Below are 14,847 nucleotides of genomic sequence, written 5' to 3' on the forward strand. Positions count from 1 at the left end.
GACTGCTCATGCCAATTTTCATGCTTGTATCACCAAATAAACCATTATATAACTTAATTGCTCCACTAAAGTGTTGGCCATCTTGAAAAATGGCCGCCATCTTGAAATGTCAAGTAGCTGTGGGTGGCCTATTGTCAAGTGACCCACAGAGACTGCTCATGCCAATTTTCATGCTTGTATCACCAAATAAACCATCATATCACTTAACTGCCCACTAAGGTGTCGGACATCTTGAAAAATGGCTGCCATCTTGAAATTACAAATGCCTCAGACAATTTTCTTGTCAAGTGACCCATGGAGACTGCTCATGCCAATGTTCACGCTTTTATCATCAACTGAAAGATTTTGCCAGAAAAAAGCATTTATCCGCTCCACTATACAGAAATATCTCAATCTGCTCTGTCTGAGTTTGTGGGATCACTTTATCTTAGTTATAAGGGATTTCCCCACTTAACTTAACTTAACGTAACTTAAAATAAAGTTCCACAACATTCAATTTCATGAATGGGAGACCCTGAAGATGAAACAAAAAGAACAATGTTGTATTTTGTTCAAACTCTCTGGTATCAGTACCTCAATATCTGAATGTCCCTCATGCTACACTAATGCTCAATCTAGCTAGCATCAAGTATGCTCAAGTATGCATCAAGCATGCTAACTAACCCTATCTTGCATGTATGCTTGAAACACACTCTTCTTAATAAATACAAAACTCTCTCTCTCTCTCTCTCTCTCTCTCTCTCTCTCTCTCTCTCTCTCTCTCTCTCTCTCTCTCTCTCTCTCTCTCTCTCTCTCTCTCTCTCTCTCTCTCTCTCTCTCTCTCTCTCTCTCTCTCTCCAGAGCCTGTTATGTTGGTGAATGGGACTAGTGTGTGTTCAGGCAGACTGGAGGTGAAGTCTAATCAGTCGCGGGTCTCAGTGTGTGAAGGTGACTTTGACCAGCAGGATGCAGAGGTGGTCTGTAGGGAGCTTGGTTGTGGGGCTCCTTCAGTCTTTCAGGGGGCGCTCTATGGAGAAGCAAAAGCTTCAATGTGGACCAAAGAGTTCCAGTGTGAAGGCAGTGAGTCTGTTCTACTGGACTGTAGAACCTCAAACTCAACTAGAAACATCTGCTCACCTGACAAGGCTGTTGGGCTTATATGCTCAGGTGATTATAGCATCTGTGCAACAGTTGTCGGGGTCATTCAATTTAAAGGGGAATACCACTCATTTTCAACATTGAACCATGTCATAATATACCTTAGCGCTGTTGTGTGGGAATAAGAAAAAAAATCCCCCCCTTCTATGTTGCCTAGAACTGGAGACATGTGACATGTGTTGGGGTCATGTGATCAGTGACATACGGAAGGTGTACTCTTTGGCCCGCCCTCTAGGCTGCCTCATTCAATAGAATGGGGAATCTCACTTCCAGCTGAAACAGTGCGACTTGTGGTAGTTTATAATGGCCTATGGTTATATCACATTTCATAAGACATTGTACGATAATAGAAATTAATTGGCTGAAAATGCTTTAACAAGTCTTAACTTTATATTCAAGTCGCACTGTTTCAGCTGGAAGTGAAATTCACCATTCTAGTGAATGAGGCAGCTTAGAGGGCGGGCCAAAGAGTACACCTTCCGTCACAGATCACATGACCCCAACAATCAATTCTCCAGTTATAGGCGACATAGAAGGGGGTGGGTCCTTATTTCCACACAACAGCTCTAAGGTATGTTATGACATGGTTCAATGTTGAAAATGAGTGGTATCCCCCTTTAAGGAGGAAGTGGAAAAATGGTAAGGGGAGGAATACAAATATAATATATATATACAGAAATATAGGAGGGTTGATCAGCAGAAAAGGATTGTTCAAAATGTTCATTAAACCACAAATAGTTAGTTACCCAGAGGAAGTTTGACATATATGACTGGACCTACAGTATGTGCAGATATTTCTTGATACTCATACACTGAGTAACAGTACGTGGTATTAAACACAGAACCTTATGACTCAGGAGAGTGCTCTGCCACTTGAGCAACCCAGGTACACACAATGCTAATTAATAAGGATTTAGTTAGAAGAAGAAATATAACCAAGCCAATTGGAAGTGTACTATGCAGAAGGGAATCTTCTGCATAGTTGTAGATGTTTAGTCTCTTGCATATATCTACATTAGAGTTCTCAACAGGCTGAAAATGTTAACCCGACCTGAACCGTCGCGAATGGGTTAAAATCCAAGCCTGACCCGTTCCCGATAATGACATACAATAATGAGCCCAGTCCTGATCCAAACTCGAGAAGAGAGAGGAAGGAAAACATAGTTAGCTTGTTGCCAGAAACGGCTGCACAATTTGGGTAGGCACTGGCAGTGGCTCAAATCACATGCACTCTAGGATGAGAGAATAAATACTCACCGGCAAAAAGCTGGATAACAATTTGAATGAGTCATGAATAATTGACTTTAAGACAAAAAAAGTAAAAGCTCTTTTGGTTTGGACTCTTATATCATAACAAAGGTATTACTTTTACTGCTTAGTTACTCTCTTGTCTCTGTACAGATGTCAGGTTGACAGGAGGAAGCAGTCACTGTGCCGTTAGTCTGGAGATTAACCACGAGGGATCCTGGAGATCAGTGGATGATGAGTACTCCTGGAACCTGAAGTCTTCATCTGCAGTGTGTAGACTGCTGGACTGTGGCTCTGCTGTTTCAATAAAAGTGATAACTCATTCTACATATCGACCTGTATGGAGAGTTGGATCCTCCTGTGTTGGTTCTGAGTCTTCACTGAGGGACTGTGTAACAAAGACGTCTGGAAATTCTAAACACACACTGGATATGATCTGTTCAGGTAACAATGACTTCAACAATGACTCTCTGTCTGTCTGTCTGTCTGTCTGTCTCTGTGTGTGTGTGTGTGTGTGTGTGTGTGTGTGTGTGTGTGTGTGTGTGTGTGTGTGTGTGTGTGTGTGTGTGTGTGTGTGTGTGTGTGTGTGTGCGTGCGCGTGCGTGTGTGGGGGGGGATTAATGCACCTTTTTGTTTTGCATAAAGTAACTTTAATAACTACAATAAAATAAATGATAGAATGCCCCCCAATGTCCCCCTCTCTCTCCAGAGTCTTTGAGGTTGGTGAATGGGACTAGTTTGTGTTCTGGCAGAGTGGAGGTGAAGTCTAATCAGTCGTGGGTCTCAGTGTGTGAAGGTGACTTTGACCAGCAGGATGCAGAGGTGGTCTGTAGGGAGCTTGGCTGTGGGCCTCCTTCAGTCCTCCAGGGGGCGCTCTATGGAGAAGTGAAGGCTCCAGTGTGGACCAAAGAGTTCCAGTGTGAAGGCAGTGAGTCTGTTCTACTGAACTGTACAACCTCAAACTCAAATAGAAACACCAGCTCAACTAACAAGACTGTTGGTCTCACCTGCTCAGGTAATAATAGTAATGTATAATATATATGTATTTGTATACAGTGCTGCCTAAATTATTTGTCTGATCTGTCCCCAATTGGCCCTTAAACAGTCCCCACCGCCACCGTACTGTTCCCGCACTGTCGGGTTTGAGCGTGCAAGGTGGAAAGAGAGAGAGAGATAGAGAGTTGATAGTTCTGAGATAATATTTTCAAAGTCTAAGTCTGTCTGTCACGGGGGCACAGTTGGTAGTGCTGTCGCCTCACAGCTAGAAGGTCCTGGGTTCGATTCCTGCCAGGGACGCTGTGGGCTCTGGGGGCGTGTCTTCTCCTCCGCGTCATCAGTGCCCATGCCCTAGGTGGGGTTGGTGAAAGGGCCTTTCTGTGTGGAGTTTGCATGTTCTCCCCGTGTCCCCTATACTGTAGGTACCCTCACGAAAAATATGTAGTAATCCTGGTCTCTATACTGCCTCCCCCTGGTCAGCCGGGGCGCCTGATGGACGTGCTACGTCCTACCGGGGAAACCCCCACTGTTAGGTGATAAGAAGCGGTGTGCTAGCTCCTCATGCATTGAAGGAGGCATGAGCTCAATGGGCTCTCCCTAGGCTGGCAGAGGGAGAGTAGCGTAGGCAATTGGCACTGGGTGGAAAATGGGTTACAAAATTGTGGGATAAAAAACATTAAGAAAAAAAAAAGGTGTCTTTCTTCGTTAGCTTATAAACAAATGCCAATGCTTTTTTGGAACATGAATATGAAAGAATGGAAGGAAAGAAAGTTATAAAACTGCGTGCTGTCTTAAGCTCTGTGACGTCATTTCCACAAACAGACCTATGGTTACAGATCTATACAGATGCACTTCTTTAAACATCATTTACTATTCCTTGGAATTACAGAATGGCCCTCTGCCGTCTATTTGGTACACTCTCTGAGTTAATAATGGATAAATTAACACTGAGGATTTTACTGTGCAGCGCTGAGGCCCACAGACAGACAGAGACGCTTTGAGTTGAATTGGAATTGAATTGAATAAAGTGAGAGGGGTTGTTATTATGATTAGATAATTAGAGGTTAGATTTATGTTCGGGTTGGAGTTATTTTAAACAGCTTTAGTTCTCTTTTTTATTTATTTATGTATTCAATGTATTATTTATAGAGAGAGAGAGATAGTTTGCTATTTTCACTGTGCCTCATACAATGCGATATGACTGCTTTCTGTAGTCTTGTTGTAGTTGGCAGTGAAAGCGCTAGGCTTAGACCTGTTAGACATGTTTGACAAAAGGAAATCGGCACGGATGCAAATATGTAACGAAGAAAGAACTGAACCCCAGGTGGTCGGAGGTGTGAAGACGTGCCCTTTTGGGAGAAACCGCTGGTTCCCCCTTTGTTCCCGACAGAATCCCGCGGGTAGACTGTGACAATTTATATTAGCAGCACTGTACTACATTATATCCCCACACGTGGGAAGCCGTCGTGCGACGGTAAAGTATCTTTGCACTGGTTGTGGTGGGCCTGCTAGCCCCTTTCAGAACCCTGTATACCTTTTTGGTATTTGGGATGGCGGTATCCAGGGTCCCTTGAAAGTCAATGCCTTCTCCCATTCACTCGCTGGTACCACTCTCTGGTCTCGGACAAATATAACGTCTCTAAAGTGTTGCAGAGAGATTTCAAAGATACTCTGAACTGCATTAAGGTCCAGGGGAAACGTGTGTTGATCGGTGCTAATCGGCGTTGCCATTCAACATGTTTAATCCATATTTTTTAATGTAGTTTTGCTATCTCTCGACTATCGCGCACCATATCCCGTCTCCCCGTCTTGTGATTGTCTCGGCACAGTACATCTAGCCAATCACAAGATGGGGGAGGTGGGGCATGGAGCGCGGATGAGAGGAATACCCTGGATATCACCATCCCAAATACAAAAAAGGATATACAGGATTCTGAAAGGGGCTAGTGGGCCTGCCTGAGCCGAAAGTCTAGGAGCACATTTTTGTCTCAGTCTGGCCCTGACTAGGTTGCATGTTGGCCAATGTCATTGCCAAGCAAATGGAGTTGGAGTTGCTTGTTTTGGTTATATTGGATGAACACCTTGCACACAAATGGCTGCTTCCATTTCACAGCCTTTTTCATACAGGACTTTTATCCCATAGCCTAGAGCGACAGCGAGTCTGGGGTTATTGATTGGTAAAAAATAACAAGTGTCATTGAGCAAGTTAAAAACATTCAGGGATTTAATTATTTGTCTTAGTAGGTTCAGAAATTAGACAGGCAGACGGACAGACGGACAGACAGACAGTCAGACGGGCACACACACACACACACACGCATGCACGCACGCGCGCACACACACACACACACACACACACACACAAATGTGTGTTAAAAAAACAAATATAAATCTTTGATCAACATAATTTTATAATGAAAGACTTTATTTATTTATTCATTTACTTACTTACTTACTTACTAGTTGATTGTTTTAAGAGAGGACTAAAGACCTACCTTTTTAGCAAAGCATTTTTATAGCTGGTTTTCTGCCCCCATGTTTTTAATGTTTTTAATTCTTGTTTTCTTCTAGTTTCCTAGTTATTGTTTTCTTTTACTGGTGTGATGTTTCTGTTTTTATGCAATTGCCTTCTGTAGCACTTTGAGATTTCCTGTAAATGAAAAGTGCGTTACAAATAAAATCTATTATTATTATTATTATTATTATTACTTACTTACTTACTTACTTACTTACTTACTTACTTACTTACTTACTTTCTTCTCTGTACAGACCCTGAAGATTTCAGGTTGGTGGGAGGAACCAGTAAATGTACTGGTACGCTGGAGATGAAACACCAGGGAGATTGGAGACCAGTATATGGTTGGTCTGGCTGGAACATGAAGTCAGCATCTGTAGTGTGTAGACAGCTGGACTGTGGCTCTGCTGTTTCAACAGAAATAAGTTATGGTTCTACAGCTCAACCTGTATGGATGATTAGATCTTCCTGTGTTGGTTCAGAGTCTTCAATGAGGGATTGTGGAAGAATGAAGTCTGATACTAACACTGAGAGAGTGGAGGTGATATGTGCAGGTAACAAACAATGGGCCACATGCAGTAACACTCTCTTAAATTCCTCTCATATTTCTCTTTTCTTTTTCACACAAGGGGGGCCATCCAGGAGGGTTTCATTAATTGATTTAAGTTTATTAATTTATGTTTTAGAGAGAAAACGTTTGATTGAGAGACAATACAATCATGACTGATACAAATAATGAAAATAGACCCTTCACAGATAATAGAGAATCAGAATTGAATGAGCACAGATTAGTTAAACTGCCGGTGTCCTTACAACCAAACATTTCTTTTTGCACTTAAGTATGCAGTGAATATTTTTAAGTCAAGGTCCATAATAGCAGATACCGCATTTCGCCCTTAATTAACATATGGACAGTCCCCCATGCCTAAAATATGATATATGATAAGATGGTGGCGTTATCACCTAATTACCGCCTAAGACGTGGATTTAAGTCACGCATAATAGGGGAACAAAAAAGGATCGCCAGTAGACAGCGCCAGTGGCTCAAATTATAGCAGAGTGAGTGAACGGACATATAATAATTGGCGAAAAACCAACTTCACATGTTCAGTAAAACATGCTAAGTTCTGCACAAAATAGGCTAAAGTAGACTGTTAAATGCCCGTTGTCACGCATCTCTCATTCCCTCTCTCCCTGACGCACTGCTGCCTGTAATTTATATTGCGTCCTTCAACGGTGGCCCATCGAACACAGCAGCAGATCTACAAACCCAAAACGTGTTCATCTGCCTTCTAATCTGGGCTTGCAGATCTGCTATGTTCGGTGTGTGACAGACAGACACCACCATGCAACACCATCCTATATTACATTTGCGAACGCTCGCGCATGCGCGGCTGTTAGTCTGTTGGTGTCTGGGTGTCGGTGTCTGGGTGGGTAGCTCGACAGTTACACCAACATTGGTGACCTATCGAGGCCGGACACGCACGCACGCACGCACGCACGCACGCACGCACGCACGCACGCACGCACGCACGCACGCACGCACGCACGCACGCAAGCACACACACACACACACACACACACACACACACACACACACACACACACACACACACACACACACACACACACACACACACACACACACACACACACACACACACACACAGAGGGGGGAGGGGGGCAGTTTGTTGCTATGTTATGCCAGAACACCAACTCCAATTTTCACCACCTAAAAATCTATCATGCCAAACCACTTTAAACTGCCAGTCACGGAATGTCCGGAATGATTACTAGTTATCGGACATCTGATAAAAATAACAGTTTTTAATGCATGAATGCCAATCAGGTGCGTAAAAGGAGCCAATAATACAGTTTTTCACGATTGTTAACACGTTTCTCAAAACAATAACGGCTTTCTCAAAACTGCACACACGAAACTGAAAACCTCACACACAAAATGCTAAACCCTACACTCCCTTTGTAAGATGACTCTTTGCCATCAAATCTCTTAACTGTTCACAAAATGGAACTTGTGTTTTGATTTGGTAAACACAGCCATATTTTCAAATGACACACACATACCATTCATTGCAGTACACACAACTAAGCATTTGCTGCACACTACCAAGCATTTACAGCACACTGAAGTGCAAAATTGAAAACACAATCATTGAAATAGAACAAACCATATGAATGACAATGATTATAGAGAATGAGCCATTTCTTCTTTTGTAAAATGATTCAGTGTAGGCCTACTTTTTTCATAATCAAATATAAAACAGCACACACATATGCAGTACATTCAAAATGGTCCATTGGTTAGGCTTCAGCGCCAAGGTGCCGACAGACAGACAGGGTTATGCGCCTTTTCTCTGCTGCCTGAGTCCGACTGTCAGTGTGTAAAGTGTTAACTGAGCCTCCCTCCACTCCGGTCACATAGTAAAAGTGAAACACCAGTCAGCACCCTCTTCGTAATAAATAAATAAATAAATACACAAACAGACAGAAGAGAATTATTATTAATATTATTACCCTTATTATTAGTATTAGTATTGTAATTTATTTTATACAGGCTCGGCTCGGCCCAACTAATTAGCATACATTTTAGGTGTTCAAGTACAACCCCTGGACGAGTACTCCTGTATACCCCTGGATATGACGCTAGTATGTCGCAGAAATTTACCCCAATCCGACCCTTGATGTTGAGTGCCAAGCAGGTTGGGTCTCTTTTTTATAGTCTTTGGTATGACCCGACTGGGGATCGAACCCCAAACTTCCAATCTCGGGGCGGACACTCTAACCACAAGGCCACTGAGCTGGTATTTGCTGAATATAGATAACTTTAAATTATAGCAATCGCTTGTGTTCTAGATTAATTAAACTGAATGGTCTGGTGTGGTTATAGAAAATGCAGATCAAACTACATTTTATTTCTCTCTCTCTCTCTCTCTCTCTCTCTCTCTCTCTCTCTCTCTCTCTCTCTCTCTCTCTCTCTCTCTCTCTCTCTCTCTCTCTCTCTCTCTCTCTCTCTTCAGAGTATGTGAGGTTGGTGAATGGGACTAGTTTGTGTTCTGGCAGAGTGGAGGTGAAGTCTAATCAGTCCTGGGTCTCAGTGTGTGAAGGTGACTTTGACCAGCCGGATGCAGAGGTGGTCTGTAGGGAGCTTGGCTGTGGGGCTCCTTCAGTCCTCCAGGGGGCGCTCTATGGAGAAGTGAAGGCTCCAACGTGGACCAAGGAGTTCCAGTGTGAAGGCAACGAGTCTGTTCTACTGAACTGTACAACCTCAAACTCAACTGGAAACATCTTCTCACCTAACAAGACTGTTGGTCTCACTTGCTCAGGTAATAATAGCAACCGATATGTTCTTTACCAAGCCAATTTTTCGGGGAGCACCCATTTGGCAACTTTCACTTCATAGTGTTGCAGAGTTATATCCCATAACCTAGTGAACCTCAGGTTATAAATACACACACACACACACACACACACACACACACACACACACACACACACACACACACACACACACACACACACACACACACACACACACACACACACAGAATGATAAAGTGATATTACCTTCTTTGCTTGTCTCTGTACAGAGCCTGTCAGGTTGGTTGGAGGAACCAGTAACTGTACTGGTACACTGGAGTTGAAAAACCTGGGAAAGTGGAGACCAGTGGATGGGCCTCGTGGCCTCCAGCCATCTGTACTGTGTCAACAGCTGGACTGTGGCTCTGTTGTTTCAACACAATGGAGAACTGGTTCATCTAAGCCTGTGTGGTATATTACATTTTCCTGTGATGGTTCACTGAAGGACTGTGGAACAACAATGTCTAAAACGTCCATTTACACACTAGAGGTGATCTGTTCAGGTAAAAAAAACTACAACGACAACAAAAATGACATCAATTGGACAGACAGACAGACAGACAGACAGACAGACAGACAGACAGACAGACAGACAGACAGACAGATTTGTGGATTGTGGATCGGTTCTGAACTGCTGATCTGACCAGGCACACTGCTCCCTCTGGTCCTTGCCAACAGTTTTCTATAAGAATAATATAGGAAATACTAGATTTCACCTGATCCTGTACAAGGTACTCCAGAGATTACGCTGCTCAAAAGTCAAAATGCTGAATATTTCCAATGTGTCACCAATGTGTAGTAGATGTAAGGGTGTGCAAGGTAATTTAACACACCTCTTCTGGACCAAATTTACATAATTTTTGGCATCTAAAATATGTCTAACAGCTAGGCAAAAACTGGTTTAAAAGTGAAAGTTTTTTCAATGTTTATTCTTAGCCTAGACATTGATTATCTGTTCTTTAAGCATTTATATATAGACGTCTATATATAGAGGCTTAAAAAACAGCTAATCAACGTCTAGACATTGAAAAAAAAAATCACTTTTAGACCAGTTATAACACGGTTTTAGACAGAGGTCTAATAGCCGACTATGGCTCACTGGGATGGTACTCAATTATGTTTGACATTCACATAACACGGGACCCAGGAACTGCTTTGCTTGGACAATACACTGCTGTAGAAAGACTCGACCCAGCACTGGCACAGCTGTATGGTCTGACAATTGCTAAGAGTTGCATTCTGAGGCTGTGGAAATAAGAATCTGTCCCTCAACTTGTGGTAGATGGACAGAGAGCAGGTGGGCATTTTCCATGTGTTTTCATGTATGGAGGGGGAGGTTGATTTGTTATTGTTTGTGCGTTTTTTTGTTACGATTGTCTATTTCTTGTGGCTAAAAAAGAAAAAAGAGATTGGAGTCAGGGGTGAGTTTGTAACATTATCATCTCATGTAACATTTTCATAGTGAGGAAGTGCAGCTCTGTCTCTGCCTGAACACAGTCTGTCCTCATTGGACAGCTGGTCTCAGGTCTGTTTCACTGAGCCTGTATGATGCAATAGTATTGAGTGTATAGATGTAAAAAGCTCTACGTTGCAGTAGTAGACGATTGTGATACCCACCACGGGGAGGCTTAACCACCTTTCCTATACCCCAAAAAGTGATGCTGTGTACTAAAAAAAATTGCAACAGGATTGCGGTCGTCACCACATCTAATATTGCTTCTGTGTTCGCTAATCCGAGTACGATTAGCGAATGTATGCCAGTCCACAAGGGCATTTAAATCTTTCACTGCCAGATTAAATGAATCGACCACTGCCAGCGATTTTTGGTTTTCCTTAACTTTTCAACTAGTCACAGAATATTTATATCCAATATGATTGATCCCCCTACGATTGTTAAAGGGGGTTTCACTGTGCTTCCGCGAATTTTCTCCCCAGTCGCTTGTTACAGGCCGTAAAAAAGATACAGCCATTTCCCCAAATACGCTAAGCTAGAATGGAATGGTGATGTAGATCTTTCGATCACGCTGATCTCCTGTGTGACTTGAGGAAGAAAATGGTCACTCGTGTGTTAGAGAACAGCGCCATCTGGTGGAAGGCCACTGAAAACAAAAAAGTTGTCAAAGTCGTGTTTGGCAGTCTGAACCTTTGGAAAAAAAGTCGTAAAAGTTGTCCTTGGCAGTGAAAGAGTTAATAAGATAAACAACAAAAGTAGTGGAGCATGTGATAACACCTCGTATAGTGATTTCCTTACCGCTATGAGGATGTGTGAAGGACTTACATTTAGTGGTATAGCTGCATTGTGCGCAATCGGAACACTTGTAGTTGCCAGGAGGAATGTCTGATAGAAAAGTGGGAGGTGTGTAGGAGTGTAGGCTACGAGTTGGTCCCTTAGATTGGGGCAGTGTTGCAATGCTGAATTGGAACGTGGTTGCACTGTATTTTAATGACGTGACGTGCATGTCGCTTAACTCCTACACTACAGGTCACACAATGGACAATTGATATGCATCTAGGCTTATTCCTATTTCGCCTAATTCGCCAGGTGTGAGTCGGGAGCCTTTGAAAACTTTGTTGAGGTGTGAATTTAAAGTAGTTTTAAATCTATGAGTGTGCCTGCGCGTGCACGTGCTCCTGGTCAAATAGGTTCATGCACGGCGTGCAAGGCCGTCCTGTAAGCATTGCACCCCTGGATTGGGGCAACGTCTGAAGACCAATTTAGGGGGATCTTTGAATACTTGTTTCAGTTTAGGATCAGTCTCAATGAATTGCCAATATTTGTAGGATCTTTCTAACTTCAAAGCCCATGGACGAATATCTGGTAATACAGAAAGGGAATAGTTCTTTTGTTGTGTGCGAGTAACAGGGTTCAGACATTCCTCCTCTGTGACAGACTCAAAACGTTTAGCTGCAATGTCAATTCATTCTGGTTTGTACCCCTGTGTCAAAAATCTCTTGGTCAAATGCTTGTGTCTGATAACATTCATTAGAGCTACACACCCTTCTAGCCCGGTGGAACTGACTGATGGGGAGACTCCTAATAAGGTGTCCAGGGTGGAAGCTATCTCCATGAAATAAAGTGCTACTATCTGTGGGCTTGCGGAATAGATCTGTCTGCAGTGAAACACCCTCTTTCTTTACTAGAACAGAACTGATATGGGAAACATTTAAATAGTTGTGAAAAAGATTCAGATTTTCAGCCACCTGTCCCATAAGTATTATCATTACATTATATTGTTACAGATCTGCTGTTTAAGCCAAGCATCACCGTCTTCCCCTCCATACATGGGGTTTCTGAGGGCCAGCAGCAGGGGCAGCAGGTGTTTGAGGGTTCCGACTTCACCATCATCTGCTCCATCCAGCCACAGTACCCACGAGGCTCCTTCCACCTCACCTTCACTGGATCCAGTACAACACACAACCACACCCAGCCAGCTGCCAATCACTCTGCCAACTTCCTGTTTTCTGCAGCAAACCACACCCACCAGGGAAATTACAGATGTGTTTATCACGTTGACGTTTTTAGTCATAACTTCTCTTCTGGGAGTGAGTTCCTCTCACTAACTGTAACAGGTAACCTGAATGAAATTGACCTTTCAACTCACAATATGAAACTGAATGAAACAGACACTCATGAAAGTGACATCAATTCATTTCAAATAGGCCTAAACGTTTTCTTATCGAGAGCTGTTCTTTCCATGATGTTTCAGTGATGTTCTTGTTCCTACGTATTTCTCTTACAGAGATGTCAGCGACAGCTGACATCATCAGAGTCACATTCACAGTGTTGCTGCTGCTGCCGTTGATGATGTTAATCAGAGTCCTCTATCGTTACTGGGAGGTAATTATACAAGTGATAATCAATGTGGAGCAGGTCATTACTGAGGAATAAACTTCAACACAAAGTCTTTATCACCCTGAAGGGCCACGTTCTTGTGTACAACCAAGTGGATAAGGGTTAAAGTTACAGTGAAAGGACATTTTCGGTCATTTTATTTAGAAGTTTCAGTCTGAAATGGCCTCGCAACCAATCAGAAGGTCCCATCCCTTCAAGCTATGGAACGGTAGAATCTCACTCACTGCAGCCGTATGTAGCAGAGAGGGCTAGTAGTTGTAGCCTGCAGGCACACGCTGCCAAGGGAGAGAGGTGGAAGTGTGAAGCATGCTTGTTGCTACATTGCTTATTTCTAACCTTTAATGTTTGCAGATACATAAATTAGTGTGGTGATTCAGTTTAAAATGAGTAATACACCATCTGGACGTCATCTTGAATGAGATTCAAAACGGAGTAGCTCTGTAATTAAAATCAGGTGTGTTTGGAGGAATGTGAGCTATGGGAATCAAACAGGTGAATGAAATGAATATTTGTTTATTCTTAAGAGTATCTATGTCATCACGCAGTACATTTGCGTTCACAGGAAGTAATTAAGATTGGCAATTTTAGGGACTTTTGATATAAAAATACACACAACAATGACATCTATTGTTTGGTATATTACGACCACGGATATGCTCCTAAAGTGTGAAAAACATGTACATTACGGGCAGCGGGACAGCGCTGTCCATTAAATAGGGGACAAGGCGTGTGTGTGCTGCAGCTGCTCATTTGTTTTTTTGTTGGCTTGATTCTTTTATGTTTGAAGGTCATTAAGTTAAAGTTGGGTATTGCTGTGTTTCTCCAGGCCACCAGAAGACAGGGGGCAGAAGCGGACAACATTGAGTTGGTTTATTGTAATGTAAGACAGGAGAATGTTGAGATAGGTTACTATAATGTCGTTGGTTCCGCTGCCGAAGCTGGACCCAGTGAAGAGACAGAAAACCACCACTATGAAAACGTAGATGTCCAAGGAGATGCTGAAGCTGGACCCAGTGCAGAGACAGAATACCACCAGTATGAAGACATAGATCTCCAAGAATATGCTGAAGCTGGACTCAGTGAAGAAGAATACCACCAGTATGAAGAGGTGGATATCCAAGGAGATGCTGAGGCAGGAGTCCACCTGTATGAGGTGGACTCCTAAGGTGGTTCTGAAGCTGCACCGAGAGAGATGTGTACAAACAAAAGCGGCAGCTACAAAATTGTGGTTGATCTTCCTAAGTCAGCACCACCAGAATCTTGCCTTCATCACTAGACTAGATCTCATTACTACAGCATTGAACCTGGTCTGTGTCCACACACCTATTTTTAATCAAGTAATTATAACTATCAGATAACTTATCAATTATCTGGAGCTAACTTCATCCTTTAATCTAGTAACTAGATGCATGTGTGAAGGGTGTGAATGTCACAGTAACATGTTAAATCCAACAGTGTAACAGCAGTGTCTCTAATGTGGGAGGTCCTAGCTAGCCAGCCAGGCTACAGTAGGTCCAATACTGAATGAACTGACTATTGATTGTATGTGATTGTATCTTAGTTAATTAGTCTATTGGTCAATAGCTAGAGATCTAATGATCTGTTGTATGGAACCTGTTTGGGTTGTAAGAACTGTTTCTATTGGAAGAATAGAACTCACAGGTTTGTTAATTACATTATGTATACACTTGTAGATGTTTAAGATGATTTATAAGCACTG

General features: G+C 42.6%; 1 protein-coding gene across 1 annotated transcript; it reads left to right on the forward strand.

Moving 5' to 3' along the window:
* Nucleotides 1–1,028: 1,028 nt before the first annotated feature.
* On the forward strand, nt 1,029–14,468 carry LOC308088293 (scavenger receptor cysteine-rich type 1 protein M130-like; the record flags this gene model as incomplete). The annotated part of the gene is made up of 9 exons (XM_080432693.1): nt 1,029–1,146; nt 2,539–2,829; nt 3,095–3,400; nt 6,151–6,450; nt 8,935–9,240; nt 9,505–9,777; nt 12,515–12,844; nt 13,015–13,112; nt 13,954–14,468. The coding sequence occupies 9 exons, from the start codon at nt 1,029–1,031 to the stop codon at nt 14,290–14,292; spliced, it is 2,361 nt and encodes a 786-aa protein (XP_080288819.1). The 3' UTR covers nt 14,293–14,468.
* Between the last annotated feature and the right edge of the window lie 379 nt (nt 14,469–14,847).

This window comes from Gymnoscopelus braueri (genome assembly GCF_963280865.1).
Source record: "Gymnoscopelus braueri genome assembly, chromosome: 7".
Taxonomy (NCBI): Eukaryota; Metazoa; Chordata; class Actinopteri; order Myctophiformes; family Myctophidae; genus Gymnoscopelus; species Gymnoscopelus braueri.